This window comes from Myotis brandtii, unplaced genomic scaffold (assembly GCF_000412655.1).
Source record: "Myotis brandtii unplaced genomic scaffold, ASM41265v1 scaffold125, whole genome shotgun sequence".
NCBI classification, from domain to species: Eukaryota; Metazoa; Chordata; class Mammalia; order Chiroptera; family Vespertilionidae; genus Myotis; species Myotis brandtii.
In genome coordinates this window covers 13947793-13969427 of record NW_005354385.1, presented here as the reverse complement: position 1 = coordinate 13969427, position 21635 = coordinate 13947793, and the positions used below count along the sequence as shown (strand labels likewise).

The window sequence follows — 21635 nt, the reverse complement described above, 5'->3', positions numbered from 1 at the left end:
GATGCAGAGAAAAAGGAACCCTCTTGCACTGCTGGTGGGAATGCAGACTGGTGCAGCCACTGTGGAAAACAGTATGGAGTTTCCTCAAAAAATTAAAAATGGAATTTCCATTTGATCCAGTAATCACACTTCTAGGAATATATCCCAAGAAAACAGAAACACCAAGGATATATGAAAGGATATGTGCACCCCTATGTTCATAGCAGCACAATTTACAATAGCTAAGATTTGGAAACAGCCTAAGTGCTCATCAGCAGATGAGTGGATTAGAAAACTGTGGTACATCTACACAATGGAATTCTATGCTGCTATAAAAAAGAAGGAATTCTTACCATTTGCAACAGCATGGATGGAACTAGAGAGCATTATGCTAAGTGAAATAAGCCAGACAGAGAAAGATAAATAGCACATGATCTCACTCATTTGTGAAATATAACATAAACCAATGAACAAAAATAAAACCAGAGACATAGAAGCATCGAGCAGACTATACAACCTATAAGGGAAGGTGGGGGGTGAGATGGTAAGAGATCAACCAAAGGACTTGGATGCATGCATATGGCAAAACCAATGGACACAACAGTAGTGGGCTGGTGCTTGGGGTAGGGGTGGTTGGGGGAGAGGTCAATGGGGAAAAAAGGAGACTCATGTAATACTTTAAACAATAAAGAATTTAAAAAAGAAGAAGAACAAAAATTCAAGAAACTTAGTGATAAATGTCATTATTCTGAAATGACTTGGCATTTATTAATCCTGATCTAAATTATTTTTAAAGATGATATAAGAATAATTTTTATTTTTTAATTAGTCAAAGCATTCTACAAATTAACTTCATATCATGTTAAAAATCCAAAAAGTAATAAAAATACATATCATTGACCTATGAATACTAGTATATTTTGAAAATATTAGGGAGAATGAAACAGAAATCCTAAGATAAAATTTCCTATACATTTGTACCACTGTCGAGCAAAACAACAAGTTGAGATGGCCGTGTTATTTTTTTTTTAATCTTGAAACATAGTAAGCCTCAACATTTCCTGAATAAATAAAATGAATCCTAACAATAGGTATTTTCTAAGAAAAAAGGAAAGGAGAATTTCAATTTTGATAGGCTATCAGACAGCTTGAGGCTGGATAGTTATAGCACTCAAAGAGAGGCTTACAGTTCAAGTTAGTCAAAAACAGGTTAATAAGGAATGCTTATAGGATATGATAGCTGCACCTAGAAAAGGATAACCATCCAATTGTTACGAATTCAAATCCAAAGAAAACAGCAGTAAATAATACAAATTTAAATACAAATAAAAGCAGTAAATAATACTAATCTGTAGGAGTTCATAACAGAGTGAAATCAAGGATAACCTGGGCAACAAGGGAAGTTTCATGGAAAGGTAAGACTTGAGTTGGGCCATAGTATGTAGAGCATGGGGGAAAATAAGGTGAGATAGAGCATCTATTTTTTTAATGTTTTATATTTACTTCAGAGATAGGAATGGAAAGAGAGAGAGAGAGAGAGAGAGAGGGAAATAAGAGAGAGAGAGAGAGAGAGAAATAACAATGATGAGAGACAATCATTTTTTGGCTGCCTCCTGTATGGCCTCTACTTGGGTTCGAGCCCACAACATGAGCATGTGTCCTGACCAGGAATCAAACCATGGCCTCCTGTTTCATAGGTCGATGCTCAACCACTGAGCCCCAATGGCCAGACAGGGCATCTATTTTTATAATGACTGAAGCTTGCAATTCACTATTATTTTAAAGCGTTTATGTTTTGTTGTTTTATTTTGCAAGGAAGGGGGAGAAAAGAGATCAACATATGTCCTAGGATACTTAAAAAATGAATACAAAAGAGAAGGTTGTTACTCTCTTCCTCCCCAACCCCATTTTTACTAAATTATAATTTCTGAACAGCCCTGCCACTTTGCTTCAGGGAAATAGGTCAGGAAATGAGCAAAAATGTACAACTGTAAAATTTTCCATATTTAGCTTTATATTGTACTAGAGGCCTGGTGCACGAAATTCATGCACGGGGTTTGGGGAGGTGTCCCTCAGCCCAGCCTGCACCCTCTCCAATCTGGGATCCCTCTCACAATCCAGGACTGCTGGCTCCCAACCGCTCGCCTGCCTGCCTGCCTGATTGCCCTTAACCACTCCCCTGCCAGCCTGATCGATGCATAACTGTTTCCCTGCCGGCCCAATTGCCCCTAACTGCCCTCCCCTTCCAGCCTGGTTGCCCCCAACTGCCCTCCCCTGCAGGGCTGGGCCCCCCCCAGCTGCCCTCCCCTGCAGGCCTGGTTCCCCCCAACTGCCCCCCCCTGCCAACCCGGCCCCCCCTCACTTCCCTCCCTTGCCAGCCTGGTCGCTCCTAACTGCCCTGCCCTGCCGGCCATCTTGTGTCCACATGGGGGAGGCCATCTTGTGTGTTGGAGTGATGGTCAATTTGTAAATTACCTCTTTATTAGATAGAATTATTCAAAAGACGTATGCACATGTAGAAAGTGGCTTATTTGGGGAATTATGGTAATTGGAAACACAAAGGCTTGCTTGGAAAAACTGAAGAGTCATTGAGGAGAAAATCAGAGTTCCATGAAGACAGTTGTGGAATTCAACTGTGAAACTGAAGGAATAAAACAAAATATCTGAAAGCAAAGATGAAAATTACTTGGCATTCCTGTATAGATGTTTGCAAATAAGAAGTAGATAGTGTTGTAGATTTTTTTTTTATGGTCACAATATTTTAGCAGCTTCTCTCATTGGAGGTAGAATCTATTCTTCCAATCCTTGAATCTGGATTTGGGTATGTGACTTGTTTTGACCTATGAGACATTAGCAAATGTGACAGAAACAAAGGTCCGGCAAATACTTGGGCATTGGATTTTCCTCTCTATTGCTTCTGGGAATTCTTATGTCACCATGCAATCAGGTCTATCAGATATGTTTAATTTTATATATATAACCACCAGTATATACTCCCTTGGCACCTTATACTTCCCAATAAAACTTTTCAAATTTCAATCAAATAACTAATGATATCATCAGGTACATAATGCCCCTGATAGGATCTATACTTAGCAATACAGTCTGTTTAATCATGTTTCTATTTTCAGTACCTGGCATATTAAGAGCTCAGCAAGTGTTTCTTGAATAAATAAGTGAAAACAAATCTTAACCCCTTTTTACAGCATTTTATGCTGCAGTAGGCTGAAAAATTCAAATGCTGGCTCACAAAAGGGGAGATCAGACTTCAAGGAATAGGATATGTATTGGCAAGTGAAATGTAGATGGTATGCCTTGTGAAGGGGGGTGGGGAACAAAAAGGGCCCAGAAATATATATTAGCATACTTAACCTGTTTTTACCAGGAAGTAAACAGAGTTGTTATTTCCTTAAACATTTATTGCAATAAACATGGATTTATACTGACATATAGAAATTATGTTTCTCATTTTTCAGTCTTTTGCAGGAAATTTTGGATGAAAACAATGACTTGCACAAGTGCCTGAAGCTGGCTCACCCAGTTCTCCCGAGGCAGCTGTGCACACCTCTTCCTCGCTGTGTGTTCAGCTTGGTGATGTGAAATCAGCCACAGAAAAAATAGGTAACCATGAATTTTGACAAATGCCATAAATCGAGGCTGTGGGTGGGTTGGGGAGGGGATGTTTAGTGGGAGGGTTATCAGAACATCATTACCTGGTGCCTGATAGAAAAATGGAAACATAAAGATGAAATGTCCGAATTTTTCTTTTTTTAAAATTTATTTATTTATTTATTTTTGGCTGCTGACAGTTTTCTGTACTGAGAGGCGATCTGCTCAATTTACCTTAATAAGGCTCCCCTCACTTTCTAGAAAGATCCACTTGTGCAGTTCTATAATTACGTGGTTATTGAGTAAATATCCACCTCTGAGTGAAGAATATAAAATAATTATTTGGGGTGAGGGAAAAGCATAAAGCTCAGATGTTGGAAAGTGAAATTAGGAGGTATCCTTGCTCCTGTATCCATTGTCATCCTCACATTTACATAGGTTTTACAAAGAGTCTATTAGGAAGAAGAAAAGCTAAACCCAAATCCCTTTGCTTTGAGATTTAAAGTCACTAAACCATTTACGGTGCCCTAAATGACAACAAGCAGAAATGGATACAGTCCCTCATTTCCATCCCCATCTGGAGGAAAGATCACCTCTGGGAAGAGAGTCTGGCCCACTTCCCAAACTCAACAGCAGCCACTAGACTACAAAGGATGTGTGCGCACACACCGCTGGAGCTATGCCCATCACATGACTGATGCTAAAGGCCTTTACAACAAAGTCACTTAGGTATGAGTGGAGAAGGGGGACACATGTGCCCTTACAATAAGGGAAATTAAAGACCTGGGTCACTAAGAAGTTTAATACTTAAGGCTCAAGGCAGGTTTTGGTACGTGTGTATGTGGATGAGGAGGTTATGTAGCTAACTGAAGAACTCTGTACAGATAAATTATGAAGGATCAATAGCTGTAGTGGACAGGACCTGCCACCACATGATGGTGGTGGGGAGGGGGTAGTCACATAACTCTAGTGTAACTTGCATTACCCCAACTCTTTGGATGGCACCAGATTTCTACCTGGTGGCAGAAGAAACTGAAACTATAGTAATAGGCTAGGCTGTCCAGTGTTAAACATTTGTTGACATAAATCTTGAGGGGCAAATCTAGCATATAAGGATCATAATTTTATCTTTATGTTTCACTGCTATATTATTAATACCTGGACTAGTGTCTAGCACTTAATAATAGGCACTCAAAAGAGAGTTGGAGGAATGACTGAATAAGTGAATCTGGTGTTCATTTCATTCTCACCTGAGGATAGCAACAGGTTAGAGGCATTAAAGTCTGATTCATCCACTTAGTTCAGTGGTTCTCAACCTTGGCTGCACATTAGAATCACCTGGGAATCATTTTAAAATCCTGATTTCTGGGCCTCATCCTCCGGAAATTCTGTTTCTTTGTTATGGGGTGAGGCCACAACATTAGTAACAAAGAAACAGAATTTCCGGAGGATGAGGCCCAGAAATCAGGATTTTAAAAAGATTCCCGCCCTAACCGGTTTGGCTCAGTGGATAGAGCGTCAGCCTGCAGACTCAAGGGTCCCAGGTTCGATTCCAGTCAAGGGCATGTACCTTGTTGCCGGCACATCCCCAGTGGGGAGTGTGCAGGAGGCAGCTGATCGATGTTTCTAACTTTCTATCCCTCTCCCTTCCTCTCTGTAAAAAATCAATAAAATATTTTAAAAAAAAAGATTCCCAAGTGATTCTAATGTGCAGCCAAGGTTGAGAACCACTTACTTAGTTGAAGTAACCCTAGGAAAACTTGGGAGGAGAATTCCAGGAGAAACACCATATATTTCCAGAACTCTACCAGGCAGGTAGTACCTCTGAGTTATTATATTTTGAATGCTAACCAAATATGACTTAATTTTACATCTCAAGATGATAAAGCCAGACATAACTTTTTTATTTAAAAAAATTATATTTGACTAGAGGCCTGATGCATGAAATTCATGCAAGAGTAGGTCACCCTTCCCCTAACTGCCAGCACCAGCTCCCTTCTGGCACCTGGGACCTGGGCTTCCCTCCGACCGCCGGCAGGCACCCGGAACCCAGGCTTCCCTGGAAGCCCCGGCTTCATCAGGAAGGTCATCCGTAAGGACATCTGGTCTAATTAGCATATTACACTTTTATTATTATAGATGGCATTTTTTTTTTACCACATCTACCCTACTTCAAATTTCTTTCTTCTTCAAAAAGGTATAGAGTAAGTTTCTGTGGTTTTCAAAAGGCATAAACAATTTACAGGATATTTTTTAAACCCTTCGTTTATACAGAGTGAGCAGTCCTTTTCAAATGTAAAACTTAGGAACTTATCTTGACTTTAGAGAAAGAGGAATGGAGAAGGTGAGAGAGAGAAACATTGATGTAGGAGAGAAACACTCCTCCCAGGCATGTGTCCTGACCAGAAAGTGAACCAGCAAACCTGTGGTGCATGGAACAATGTCCAACTAACTGAGCCATACTAGCCAGGCAAAAGTGGTTTTTAATAGTTCAAGAGAATGCAGATTAATCAATATTAAGAGAAAGTTAAAGTGAGATAGCGGGAGATAAATAAGCCATTTCTATAAACAGTCAATAGCTTAACTTACTAAGCATGACTTTCATTTTCATGATCAACATTGTTACTTCATTGGTGTTGCTGACACTATAGTTTTGTATTAATCACTGAAATGTCATAAAATGATTTCTTGCTATACTATTATCTAAATAAATCATGGCAATTTATCATTATAAGAAAAAAAGTCATTCAAAGAAAAAATAGGTATAATTCTAAATACTTTAGCTAGAAATTAGAAATCTTTTGCTAATAATACTGTAATTCTTTAATTACAAAAGCTCCTAAGGTAATCTAAAAGCAGTTTTTAAAGTAGTCAAAAACAATATTCATAACCTTCTTGCCGCAGGGACAAAACAAAATGTTAATATACCAGCAGAAAATTAAAATTTTGCTTTCTCCTAATTACGATTTCAGTCATTTTAGGTTCCTGTGTTATCTTCCCAGGTGAAGCTCATTAAGGGTAAAATGATAGAGAAAGGAAGGAAAGAAAATCAGATTTTTTTGTTCATTGTGCTATTAGCAGTTCTGACATGCTAATGGCAGTAGAAATGACAAGGTAACCAGAAAAGAGGGAAGATCGAGAGGGAGTAAACAAACTTACTGGGAGAAAATATAAAAGAGAGCATTGAAAAAAGTAATCTCAGACTACTTGTCTCCATAATGGAATCAGTTCTACCGAGGTTCTAGTGATACCTATACTGCTAAAATTATAGGCATATATCATTTAAAAATCAAGAACATTGCCCTAACTGGTTTGGCTCAGTGGATAGAGCATCAGCCTGTGGACAGAAGGGTCCCGGGTTCGATTCCGGTAAAGGACAAGCTTGGTAGGGGCACATGCAGGAGACAACCAATCAATGTGTTTCTCTCACATAGAATTTCTCTCTGTCTTTCTCTCTCCCACTCCCTCTAAAAATTAATGGAAAATATCCTCGAGTGAGGATTAAAAAAAAATCAAGAATATTACCTTTTTCTATTATTTAATACGTATTTATTATCAGCATGTATATCCATTGACAATTTTTAAATGTAAACATTTATGTGCAAAGTAGCCACTGTAATTTTTTTTCTCAATGGGGAGTCAAATGCCCTATCAACATCACTGGTTATCTAAACCTCCTTAGAAAATAAAGAGCATAGAACAGAAACCTGGCTCAGTGCTTGTATCCCATTAGCACTTAACTCTTATTGGTGAATGATGATAACTTCATGAGAAAAGTCCCGATGAATTGTAGTCTACTCCTGCTTATACTGTGAGAAGGTCCTGTAGAAAGAAGATAACCTGTGGAGGCTATGATTACAGGCAGCCAAGGAGCTTTAAAGTAGGATATCCCACCTCGGAAAGATTAGCAAGTGAAATAGAGATTTAAGAAATTTATCATGAAATAAACTAAGTTGATCTCCTTCATTGGACCACTCCCACACTATTAAACTACATAACTAAATAAGGAACACACAGAAGTCTCAAATGCCTGGAAAAATCAAAATAAAAGTATAGTATTAACATAACCCTATATGATAATACAGGATGTAGCAAAAGTAGGACTACAGTTGTTTACTTGTGTATTATTATTTATTAATTTTTGTACCATTTTCCATACAAACAACTGTAAACCTACTTTTGTCCCACCCTGTATTAAGAAGCTTTGGTTATTTGTGGTTTGTCAATAAAGAAATAATATATCTGCCATAAAATTCTCACTTTAAGGATTATCTATATATATATAAAAGCCCAGCGACCAGAACGGCAGAACGACCAGAACAACCAGAATTACCGGTGGCTATGGCACATACTGCAGCCGCCAACCAGCCTGGTCTGGACCCTGACCGGACCCCCTGGCCGGCCCGGTCCCCAATCTGCCCCAACACCCCAATCAGGGGTGGGGCCGGCCGGCCAACTGCCTGTGGCCCCTCCCACCCCCCCACTGGCCCAACCCGATGCACCCCCATCAGGGCAGGATGGCAGGACCCCACCTGTGCACGAATTTGTGCACCGGGCCTCTAGTATTTAATATAATGAAAAAAATTCTTTTTACCTATTATATCTCTGAAATAGTAATTGATTGAAAATATTGCATATGCATACATACACAAAAACAGTTGTCCTCATTCACAGAAAATATGGTTTTAAGTCACATAAATAGCAAATACTCCAAATACTGTACTGTGTCTTATAGAGAGTAGTAAAAAGCCTGACTTTAAGGAGCCATGGAGACAGATTTATAATATAGGCTCTTATTCTACAATTGGCTGCCTAAAAACTGACATCCTAAGCTAGGGATGCAAAATGTACAACCAGGACTCCTAAATTATGAAACCATAAATTTGCAGAATTGTTTAGCCACATATATACATTAGAATATGTTACTAATCTCATGCAAACACATCTATTAACTACTTGTACATGGTGTAAAAACCATATGCAAATTTTTAAAAATACTTCAGATATTTCAAATTTCCTTAGAATTACAATATACTGTAAAAGTAGACTATAAATAACTATCAAGTTACCACTCACTTCAAATATAAAAAAATCATTAATAAATTATGTACCAAAAAAATTGATGTGGGTCACATACAAAAATTATGTGAAACAATTAAAGTGAAGAAACATGGAAATAATATATAACTCACCTGAGAGTTCATTTTAGGAATTAAAGCAAATTCTATGAATAAAAACTTTAAGAGAACATTCTCTTATTTGGTTCTTATATTTAGGATACACATGGAAAAATAGAACAGTTCATTATACAATGCGCACAGGTGGCATAGATAGCTCAATAAGGGAATGAAATTTACTATTAGCTTTTTTTTTTTCTGAAATCTTCAGTATTAGTCTCTCTTCCTAATTTCCATCCTCAAATATCCAAAGTGTTTGGCATGCAAAATATACAATTTCAAATGGATTCTGTGTAATTAATTAACTCTACTAATTATTACCAGTGCATCAAATACAACTTAGAATTGCCCTATCAATTGACTTTGAAAATCCTTTTATCAACAACACTAAGTTGCACAAAAGTTAACCAATAATAGCAAGAAAAAATGCTTCTTTCTTTTTCAAAGAAAAGATATTTGGAATAGAGAGACAATATGATTATTTATTTTATAGTGCAGCAGAGACAAGAATCCTATATAATAAAAGGGGAATAAGCAAATTGACCCTAATGGAGGAACAACTGGTCGCTATGATGCACACTGACCACCAGGGGGCAGACATTCAACGCAGGAGCTGCCCACAGGTGGAGCTCCACTGAGCCACAGGCCAGGCTGAAGGGCTCCCAGGCTGCCAGAGGGATGTCTGACTGCCAGCTTAGGCCGATCTCCCGGGGAGCGGGCCTAAGTTGGCAGGTGGACATCCCTAGAGGGCTCCTGGACTGCAAGAGGGCACATCCCTGGAGTGCATAAATTTTCATGTACCGGGCCTCTAGTTTAAAATAAGAGAACAAGAAGTTATAATGAAAATAGTCTCCAGTGGTAGTGAGGTTTCTTTCCTACTTGTGAAAATGGGAATTTACTAATTATAAAACTTTCAAATGTTTGCAAAATCATTTGGAGAACTATTGTGATATGGGTACTAATTATCAAATTCCTTATTGCTTCATAATATGACCATCTCAACTTTTAAAAATAGTCATGATCAAGTGAATACATGTGCTCCAGTCTTCCAGTTAATGGTCATCTTGCTGCATTCAGTCACCTATAAACAATGTGCATTTGAATTCCGGCTTTAAGGCTTGCTAGTCATGTGGATTGGGCAAGTCAATCTTTTGTGTTTAGTTTCTTTATTTGTAAAATGGAGATCATAATAATACTTACCTCATTGAGAAAAATCAAGGATTAATTCATTCTTCACTATCTGAACTACCTCTTACAAATATTTAAATTTCATCTCCAGTCATTCTTTACCTCTAGACACACTATCCTAATGCTTTAGCCACACCATATTTGCCATCCCCTGCATACAACTGGTCCTTCCTTCTTTGCCTTCAGAACTCCTACTCATTTTTCAAAGCCTGCCTCTGCCTCTCTGAAGCCACCTTTGGTCTCTCTCAGCAGATTCCACATTTTCCTTCTAGTGACAATTTTTTGGAAATGAAAGATTAGAAAGAAAAAGTCTAGGCCTAATTTTTAGCTTTTTCTTTTCTTTTTTTTCCACCATATTATTTTTTACCTCAGTTGTAAAATACTATATTATAATTATAGGTACTACCATTGATAAATCAGAATCATGTTGTATGATAGCTTTGTGCTAGGTGCTTTTATTACATTATCTCTGGACATTGGGTCCACTATGCATTAAGGTCCCCAAAGGTAATAAACTAGTAACATAACTATTTTTCCCCTCAAATGGAATGAGCAAAAGAATATCAAGATAGAGGTATCATTTTCTCTATTAAAACCTTGATTTTAAAGTAATTTAATATTTGCTAAAAGCAATATATGATAAAGAAAATGTTGTTTTAATTTTTAAGCCAGATTTAAAGATTAGTTTAACTTTTCCATTAAAGTTTTATATTTATGAATTCTTGAATAACAGAATAAAATGTAACTAGGTTTATCTTCATACAGCAAAACATAATTAGAAACTACTGTATTTACATGTTAGATGTTTGAAGGGTGATTAAATATTTGATGAGTGTTAATTATGTACCTAATTACATTACACAAATTTAATTTCTTAGTTACATATTATTGAACAAATCAATACAACACACAATGAAAGACCATCTCACACTCATTAGGATGGTTACTATCAAACAAACATAAAGTAAGAAGTGTTAGCAAGGATTTTGTTTAGCATCTATCTAGTTTAATAAAAAGTGCTGGATATCATGGGAGAATGTAAATATGTATAAGGTGAAATTTGTCCCGCAATAAGCTTATAATCAAATAAGAAATATAACACAAGAAAAGATGCAAACTCTGAAAGAGAAGTTGGGAGGAAGAAGATAATTATTCTGCCAGCAGGAGTCGGGTAACACCAATGTATGGGCAGAATTGGCATTCTACTTCCGTGTGGAGGAAAGTCACTAATAAATGGAAGAGATGAGAAGGAGGTAATGGACTATTGCAAAATAAGCCACGTGGTAGCATCAATTGTAGCTGCTGTATCAGATGTAAGCTCTCTGTTAGAGCAGGTTAACATGACCTTAGATATAGGGTGATGTTGCTATTTATTGTTGATCTGGCAATTGCATTTTTTATTACTATCAAGAAGGAGCACCAAAAAAAACATTCCCTTGGGAAGTACAACAATATACAGGGTGTCCCCAAAATGTAGATACACCTTGAATGATTACAAACTCAGTATTCATTAACATACAGTTCAACTTCAAAATTTAAAAGAATCTATATAAATGAATAACTTTTTTGTCAATGCCTGTTTTCTGTAGTGGACAACCTGGTACATACTTTAGGTCTTTAAAAAATGGTGGGCAGCCTGGCCAGCATGACTCAGTGGTTGAGGGTCTACCTATGAACCAGGAGGTCACAGTTCGATTCCTGGTCTGGGCACATGCCCAGGTTGCAGGCTTGATCCCCACTGGGGGCGTGTGGGAGGCAACCAATCAATGATTCTCTCTCATCATTGATGTTTCTTTCTTTCTCTCCCTCCCTGAAATCAATATATATATATTTAAATGGTGGGCAAAGCAGGGGGGGTGGAGTGAGGAATGGAGGACATCTGTAATAGTATCAACAATAAAATTAAATTAAAAATAAAATAAAAATGACACTGATCTCTGCCATTTCCCATCACCTGCAATACTGATTTTCATTTCCTCTCATGGCCAAGGCAAAGAGTTTCAGAGCCTTTTCACTCACTGAAATAGTTCTCAACCCTCAGGTGAAGAAACGGATGTGAAGGTCCTGCCAATTACCAAATATGTCCATTAGTTCTGTTCAGGGACCAGGGAAATGATCACTAAGTGGGTCAGCTTCCTCAGGAAACAGACTCTGAGGAGCATTCAAGGGGTTTGTTGAAGAGAGCTGCCTGCAATAACATCTGTGAGGAAATATGGGCAGCAGCATTGGGAAGCGAAAGAATTATGGTACAACTGCAATGAAGACTTCAGTTTCCACCGGAGGCTCTGAAGCTGGGACAACCCTTCAGAGTTATACCAAATTGAGCGGGGGGGATGAGAGTGGAGGGAGGGAACTTAAAACTACTTCACTGATCATGAATTGAGTTCAATAGGCAAGGAGCAGCTCCTTAAGCTAAATGTCATTTCTGGGGAATGATTAGGTGTGAACCAACTGCAGTCAACACCCATGGCAAGTGGGGAAATAAATGCCACAGTCCTTAAGAGGGGACATTGGTGATTCATCATAACACCCACTACTGGGTTGACAGATTTAGAAATTTTAAAAAATATATAAATACAATTATTACCTGGCCTACCTATACTAAAGGGTTATTTATTGTTTATCTAAAATTCAAATTTAACTGAGCATTGTGTATTTTATCTAGTCACTGTATCCACTGCACTGGTACTAAAGGGTAAGTACAAGAAAGAATTTCAAGGGTATTCATGCATTATTCCTTTTGTAATCTTATTCTTTAAACACTGCTAGTTCCACAAGAATGTGGGAGACCAAAATGAAAATTGGTTAACCTCAATAATTTTGGCTCTATTCGAGATTCTGAAGTGGTCCAACTATAGAGATTCCATGCTGCTAGCTACATTTTACCATCAGAAACAGAAGTATGCTTAGGAAGAATACTTGCAATACTAATGAGGGAGGATTGTGATAAAGACATAGCACTCAGTATACAGAAAGGAAAAGGATTGGAGCAAAGGCAATAAGAACAAAAAGGAAGGGATGAGAGGAAACACCCTGAGATAGTTTCAAAGAATTTTCTGACTACATGATGTAGAAAAATAGGAAGTGAGCAGAATCTAGTAAAACTGCATGCTCTTGATTTTATGTAATGAGGAGAAGAGAGAAATGATACAAGATATATGTAAAACAAAAGAATAAATAGGTTTAGAAGGAGAAAATTATATATTTGACAAATCATTCATCAGAATGTATAATATGTATGAATACTCTAATACACACCAAACTGTTGATATTGGTCAGGTATTCATTTTCCATTAAACATATTACACCCGAGACTTTATAGATATTTTTAACCATCTGGGATTTCTACAAGCTGTACTAAGGATGTTAAATTATACCAGTAATTCTATTAGCTAAGTATATACGCAGTTCTGAGAAACTGTAATTTTCAAAATTAAAATTTTAATTCAAAGGTTGGTTGCCACAGGGTGGGGGTTGGGAGAAATGGGAAGATATTGGCCAAAGGGTACAAACTTCTAGTTATAAAATGAGTATATTCTGGGGATCTATTATACTGCATGGTGACTACAGTTAATAACACTGTATTACATACTTGAATGTTGCTAAAAGAGTAGATCTTAAATGTTTAACACACACACAAAAAGGTAATTAGGTAAAGGGATGGATGTGTTAACTAACCTTATTATGTTAATTATTTCTCAATAAATATGTGTATCAAATCACCATATAACACACCTTAAATTTACAGTTATATATCAATTATATCTCAGTAAAATAAAAATTAAAACAAATAAATAAAACTTTAATTGAAGGAAGATTTTATAAAATGTGATTGTTCTCAATAGCAATTCTGAAGTCTATTTCATTTAAAATAAATATTTATTGGTATGTTTCATCTACATTACTAAAGAAGCTCTTACAAAGTAGAGCTCTGGTCTTGTCCTTTAATTACACAAAGAGAGAAACTACCGCCACCATTACCCTCAGTAATGCTACCGTTCTACCTGGCATTCTCCCTCCTATATTACGCTGCCAGTTTATTTTTCCTAAACCATGCCTTCCATTACACTGCCCCTGTGCTATTTTCTGATTCAGAGTAATTAGTCCAGGAAACAAATAGATTTATTCTTGTATGCATCACAGCAGAATCCTCCATAGCATCCTCAAATGCCAGGATATTAATCTGCTTAGTATGGTTTGGTACCAGAAGAAATATTTAGAAAGTTAATATAAATAAGGAGTTGCCTATTTTTCTTCATAAGTCTAAAATGTAACATTATACTTGCATCCTATGATGTTAATTTGAATCACCAGTGAGCCACACTTATTCACTACTGGGATTAAAATGCCCACCATAAGACATCTATAAACAGAACAAAATCTGGTTTATGAATTGTTTTGCCAATCAGAAATCTATTTTAATAAGCATCATATACTATCACCCATATTCCCTAACCATTCCCAATAAAAGAAAATGTATGTAATACATGTTCATGTGATAATTAAAGTGACCTTATTAAATATTATTTTTGTATTATGTATTTTCTATCCAAACGAACCATTTAGTATTCTGCTATAATTATTAATATACTAGAGGCCCAGCACATGAAATTCGTATGTGGGTACGGTCCCTAGGCCTGGCCTGCAATCAGGGCCATCTTCCCCAGCTGCCCAAAGCTGGCCCCACCCCCTGCCACCACCCACCCCCGGTTCCCCGTTCACCATCGGACAATCAGAGCCTGCTGGCCAGGGAAAGGGACCAAGAGGTGGTCAGTGCGCCTCATAGTGACTGGTCGTTCTGGTCATTCTGCCATTAGGGTCAATTTGCATTATATAGGATTATTAACTGTTAACTTCCAATTATTCATGTGTGGATTATCCATCATAGTTTTTAAACACAAGATGGCTTTTCCTTGGAATTGAGTATATTTTAGGCTAATTCTTTGGTTTACTAGGTATTCTTGTGTGTGTTTAGTAAAAATAAGTATAGCTTAAGACATAAGTAGAAAGATAAATCTGCTGCTGGAAAAAAAAGTGATATAATACATTTCAAATCTAATAAATAATTATTTTATGATCCATAATACGTTTATGTTTTTCAACGTTCTGCTCCCTTCAATTTGTGCAATGAATATGGATAGCATAGCAAATCACTATGTATATCCGTAGGCATAGCCTTCCCAGACCTGGGTATTTTCTGGGCACCCAATCCAAATGTCAGGCACACAGTAGCTATAGCTGTTGAAAGTTGTCTCTAAATATTTTATATTAATTCTCCTGTTATTTAATTGTTGTAGCTAAAGATAAAACCTACAAATAATGAATTTAATTGTAATTTATGTGTTTATATTATAATCACTACGGGGAGTAAACGCTTATTTCTCAGCTACAATGATTATTGGGAGCTACTTATGATTAGTTTTACTTAAGATTACCTGAGTTTCACTTTTTAACCAAAAGATAAAAAATACCAAATATCTTGTATCTCACTAGTAATAATTTCTGATTAAAAAATAAAAATGAACTAGTAGTGTAGTAGATTCATTAAATTGCAATGTAATGACAACTATTAATACTTATTGTAACTCTTATGTCAGGTACTATTTTAAGTATTTTTCTCTTAATTTTTAAAAAAAAAACCTTTAGAAAATACATTCCATTGTTATCCTTATTTTAACAGTGCACAGCAGTTTACTGGCTGAAGGTTCTGTAGTAAATAAGGCAGAACTAACATTTGAAAACAGTACAATGGTTTCAGAGTTACTACCAAGAATATACCACCTCCCTGTTGAAGTATTTGACCTTCTTCCTTATGGAAGAGAACACAAACAAATGGTGCCTCCAACCACTCTCTCTCCTAGATCTCTGAGTAAAACTGGAATGCCACATTGTCTTTAACTCTATTCCAGTGACAGCCTACTCTGACAACTAGGCTGGGTTGGATGTCTCTCCTGTCCTATTCTCCCCTCTCACATACCACCACATTTACTAGTCTGACATCATTTTTTTTTCTTTTCATTCCCCTGTTGATTGTAACTCTTTGAAATAAGGAATATTAAAATATTGGAGCACAACACAGTGCCTGGAATATAGTAGAGGTTCAGTAAATGTCTGTCGAAGAATGTTCTTACATTTTCAGGTCTGCCTATTGGCGTTGCAGTTGCACCAAAACAATCACATCCACCCCCACCTGTATTCTGATATTGATTGTTGCAATTCTCTACATTGTGACATATTTCACATTCTCTTTGAAACAAAGATAAGGATAGCTATCCCAAGTGGGGAAAATGTCTTACCTTCTAAATCTTCTTTCTCAAAGTGTGTTTTGAGTATAGAGCGAGTTCCACCCCTATCCACAACTGCCTCTTCATCATTTCTCTGTAGAATGGGAAAAAGGAAGACTAAATGGAAATACACATATTTTCTTACTTTCAGAAAATAAAAGTTTTTCAGAGATAAGAATCTATTTATTTACAAAATATGTCTGTTAAAGAAATAATAATTGAAATTAATAAAGGTATTTTTAAAGTTATAAGCTCTAAGTATCTTCCTTTTTGTTTCCAACATTTTAATTAAATTTATTGCAGTGACATTGATTAATAAAATTATATAGGTTTCAAGTGTACAATTTTATGATACATTCTCTATATTTTGCTTTGAGTGTTTGCCACCCAAAGTCAAATTTCCTTCTGTTACCATATATTTGCCCACCCTCCCCCATCCCCATTAGCCCTTACTAGCCTCTCTACCCCCCTTTCCTCTGGTAACCACTATAGTATTGTCTGTGTCTATGAAATACTGCCATTGTGACAGCATGGATGGATCTTGAGAATATCATGCTAAGCAAAATAAGTGAGAAAAAGTAAAAAAAAAAAACATATGATTTCACTCATATGTGGGATTTAAAACTGAAAGCAACAAATGAACAAATAAGAAAAATAAGCAAGCACTCATAGACAGACAACAGAAAATAAACTTGTAATATGATCTAATATTTTAGAGTTTTAATTTAGTCAGTTAAACCTATTTGTATATGACTATTTTATTTGATTACCAAGTGTTAATTTAAGGAGAAGGATAAAATTAATTTGGCCACATATTTAGAGATGAAATAGCATTTGATTTTCCATGAAATTGAAGACAAACATTCCAGTTGGCAACATTTGTTAGTGATATAAAAAATGGAAAATAAACAGTTATCTTGCTGATTTAGTAACATGCATTTCTATCTCTGATAAAGAATTCTTGTTAACAAGATGACATTTTGAACTACACATGGAAAATATAAAAATCATTAGCATTAACACCACTCATGCTATGGTAGAGTGACATAATTCCATTGCCATTAAAAATGGGGTTGGGGGGGTCTAATCCCTTGAAAGCAATTAGTAGCAATTATTAGGTAAACTACAACTCTAATTATTTTGTTTTAGTATAATGCATTTTATTCAAACTAAACTGTAAAGTACAGTCATGTGAATTAACTTTCATTCGGTTTCTTTTTTTTGTTAACCTATTTAGAATGGCTGCGCAAAGGTTCTAGCATATGCATATTGTACATATTCAAAACAATACGCCCACTGATTTGGTTCTCAATAAAATAATGGGGAGAAGGGTGAAAATAGTTCATTTTGACCATGCAGAAATACACAAAATACAAAATACTAAAGGAAAATGCAGATTCCTTTCAATGTTTATATGATTGGTAACACCTATCTATTTCTAAGCCTATCATTGTATATAGTAGAAGGGCATGTTTGAAACCCTGTAGTCCTTTGTCTTTCTGAACATGTGAACTGAGACAGGTCAGGGTGAAGTGTTTGAAATCAGAGTTAATGAAACCTACACTATAAATGAGAGAAAAAATGAAAATAAAGATACAATTCAGAACCCATTGCTCTTCTGCTTGGCAAAATTTTAAAAATCTGTTAGTTTGAGCAATAATAGCAATAGAAAAAACTAAAGATGGTATTTATATAATATTCCTGAACCAAACAAATGCAAGTTTCAGCCTACTTAGAGTCTATTCTTGATATATTTACAAATCGAACTTATCATCTGTGTGAGATATATTCAAATATATGTCACATTGGAATGCATCTCTGACCTCTGGAGTGTTGTTAAGATAAATGCCAAAAGCTAATTATGCATCCATGTTCAAAGGTCAGACAGAAGACTATTCCACTATATTTTACAATGGCGGTCTCTTAAAACAATTGCAAAATGGAAAGCTTTATATAGAATGTAATAAGATGTTTTCTCCCAGTACAATTTTGATTTCAAGACCTGAATCTTTTTTTAACTGATTATATAAAATATGTATACTGTTCACATACAAAAGATATTCTATTGATTAGCTAATGTAAAAATACTGAGATAAAATGAAATTTTGAAGAAGAGCAGAGGGCGATCTAAATAGGAAGTGGTAATTCTTTAATTACTATAAAATTATATGCAGAAGTGATCTGTTTTAATATTTCTTTTAAATAACAAGAACTAGAAGCTAGAATATGAATGTAACTCAATGTAAGTGACTCATTTTTGGTTTCCTATACATTATTCCCTTTAAATACTCTCGATGTCTCATAGATACATCAAATGAATGATCTTTTAGGCTGAAAATTCTCTACACAAATGAAGAGGGACATACATCACTGGGTGTCAGTCTATGTTGTAATCTCAATACACCAGTAAAATAAATTATTATCTCATTTTGTACTGTTAATCTCTTTAGATTTGTTGAAAATCAAATACATTAGTATAGCCTAATTCCTATGTATCTTTATTCATTTAGGAACAAATTTTAGCACTGTACAGGGAGAGACACATAAATGTGTTATATTGCCTCTCAATACAATTACCTTTGCTACACTATTAGGTAAATATTTATTAAGATGATTGATTTCAGTAAATAGGATAGAACAATCTTTAAAATTTTTTGGACATTACCCATTGTGATATACAGCTCAACACAATCACATACTTACATATATGTAACCAAAACAAAAATTTCACAAATGAACACTTACTCTTACTATAAACAATGTGTCCTGATATTTTCTATTGTAGGATATTCTATTTCATTTAAAAATACCAGTCATTATTTATTAAATCTATTTCAGGACTTAAAAATTAATTGTAGCCTGCAATTTGAAAATCACTGGTAGAGACTATGGCTCTGAGACTGAGAAACAGTAACTAACACACAGAGATAACATCTTAATCCATTTATGTAAGTCTCTAACCAATAATAATAATAATAATAATAATAATAATACTTTACTCTTCAAATCAATATTTTTCAATTTCTCAAGTTTCTGCCACGTTAAGTTTAAGGACATATTATTGTAATGGCATATACCACACATCTTTTTCTGATCTATTTTGACTTAGTTTTCCATATCTCCCATTCCTTCTCAAGGAAAATATAGCATTATATACTATCCTTTCTAGTTAAACCCTGCTTATGACTAAATTTAATTTGTATTCAGCCATTTTAAAAGACACATTCTATGTAATTGGCATAACCCAAATGTATTCTATAATTTTCTAAAATATGATTACTTCTAAACATTAAGACATTGTTCTATTGAACTTCAATGTTTATAAATGTAAATTAGAAATATGTATCCTCCAAAAAAGTTTTTAAAGGAAAGAGTTTTGTTATTATTATTTTAACTGGACAATTATAAACTAGAGGCCTGGTGCATGAAATTCGTGCACAGGGGGGGGGGGCGTCCCTCAGCCCAGCCTGCCCCTCTCCAATCTGGGACCCCTCGGAGGATGTCCGACTGCCGGTTTAGGCCCAATCCCAACCACTTGCCTGCCTGCCTGCCTGCCTGATTGCCCCTAACCGCTTCTGCCTGCCAGCCTGATCACCTCCTAACCACTCCCCTGCCAGCCTGATCAACACTTAACTGCTCCCCTGTCAGCCCGATCACCCCAACTGCCCTCCCCTGCCAGCCCAGTCACCCCTAACTACCCTCCCCTGCTGGCCTGATCACCCCTAACTGCCCTCCCCTGCAGGCCTGGTCCACCCCAACTGCCCTCCCCTTCAGGCCTGGTCGCCCCTAACTGCCCTCCCCTGCTGGCCTGATTGCCCACAACTGCCCTCCCCTGTGGCTGTGGGCGTCGCCATCTTTGAGGGCGGGGCAGTAAATTAGCATATTCTCTCCTTATTGGCTGTGGGCACTGCCATCTTTGAGGGCGGGGAAGCAATTAGCATATTCCCTCTTTTAGATAGGATAGCAGAAAAAAAAAACACTTTCTACTCAACTCTCACATTTGAAGTGACCTTGAACCAGTACACCCTCTCTTAAAAGAGCAATTAATATGGGCCTGCACATTTAAGTGTTAAAATCTTCAGAAAAAAATAACAATTTATTCTAGGATTGTTTGTAAATATCATTAAGCTCTCTGTGAATACATATAAAAATGCATTTTTCTGACTTATCAGAACTCTTGAGCACACTCTTCAACGAGATAAATTTTTCTATTTTTAAAATCCAAAATCTAACTGCAATCCCATGAGCAGGAAGATTAACTTTTTCATGTCCTTTTGATAAGTCTTATCTCATTTGAGAATGGATTAATAGAGAAGAAAGCAGTTTGTTTTCAATTCAGAATTTTCTTCCCTAAAAGTATTTGTCATAACAATTTTTAAAGCAACCACTTTTTCTGCCTTTTTGTTAGATACTGGGTATTAGAAAATATGATGTGCTATATACTCTCCACTAGCCATAACAGATTCACTTTCCACTCTTATCCACGCTCTATCTTTATGGATTGCATCATCAGGCCCCGTTGCTTCTACCTTCCAATTGAGTTCAGCCAAAGAGAGATAATGACATAAGACTAGAGTAGCAGAAATACATAGACAAATGTATTTTATAAGCATGACCTGAGAGCTAGTTTTAAAAGTGTTTATTATTTACAAAACCTCCAAACTTGTCATTTCTCATTAATGTTAAAATATTTCACAGAAAACTAAGGTATTCATTTAACTAATGTTAAAACATGTATTTTCTACACATAACATTTCGCCACATTATTTACATACTATGTTTTAATACAATGTATTGTTACTACCTATTTCATTAACTAAGATACAGAATTTTAACTTCTTGGTTTTCTCATTCATCCCATTACCTTTTATTTTCAATTATAAAATTAAGAAACTGATATTAACTCATAGATTTGATGTTAATATTTAACATATGAATCCATTATTTAATCTACAGAAGTTACCTTTTTGTCATTACCAAATAAATGCAGGATTTTTACTTCTTGGTTTTCTTGGCCATATACTCATTACCTTTTATTTTTAATTATGAAATTAAGAAAATTGAGCATTAACAGTTAGTTTTAATGTTAATATACTACGTGTGCATCCATATTTATTCTAGAGGCATTCCTTATTTTTACCATGTAAACAAAAGTATTATCTACACTAATAAAAGAGAAACATGGTAATTGGCGTACGACCGCTACCCTTCCCATTGGCTAATCAGCATATCCTTATGCAAATTAACTGTCAGCCAAGATGGCGGCCAGCAGCCAGGCAGCTGGAAGCGAACATGAGGCTTCCTTGCTTCAGTGACTGCAGACTCCAACGTTGCCGGCCTCTGAGTTGCAACTCTAAGCAACAATGTACTATGTTGCAAATAAGAAGCTAAACAAAAC

At 36.1% G+C, this 21635-nt stretch overlaps 1 protein-coding gene across 8 annotated transcripts in view; it reads right to left on the bottom strand.

Moving 5' to 3' along the window:
* Positions 1 to 21635, bottom strand: part of SLC4A10 (solute carrier family 4, sodium bicarbonate transporter, member 10) — a 225985-nt gene that overhangs the window by 132385 nt on the left and 71965 nt on the right. For all 8 annotated transcript variants that reach the window (XM_005859367.2, XM_014534129.1, XM_014534131.1 and 5 more), the window contains exon 2: positions 16250 to 16331. In XM_005859367.2, the coding sequence (XP_005859429.1) occupies positions 16250 to 16331 (82 nt within the window). The remainder of the gene's footprint in view (positions 1 to 16249; positions 16332 to 21635) is intronic.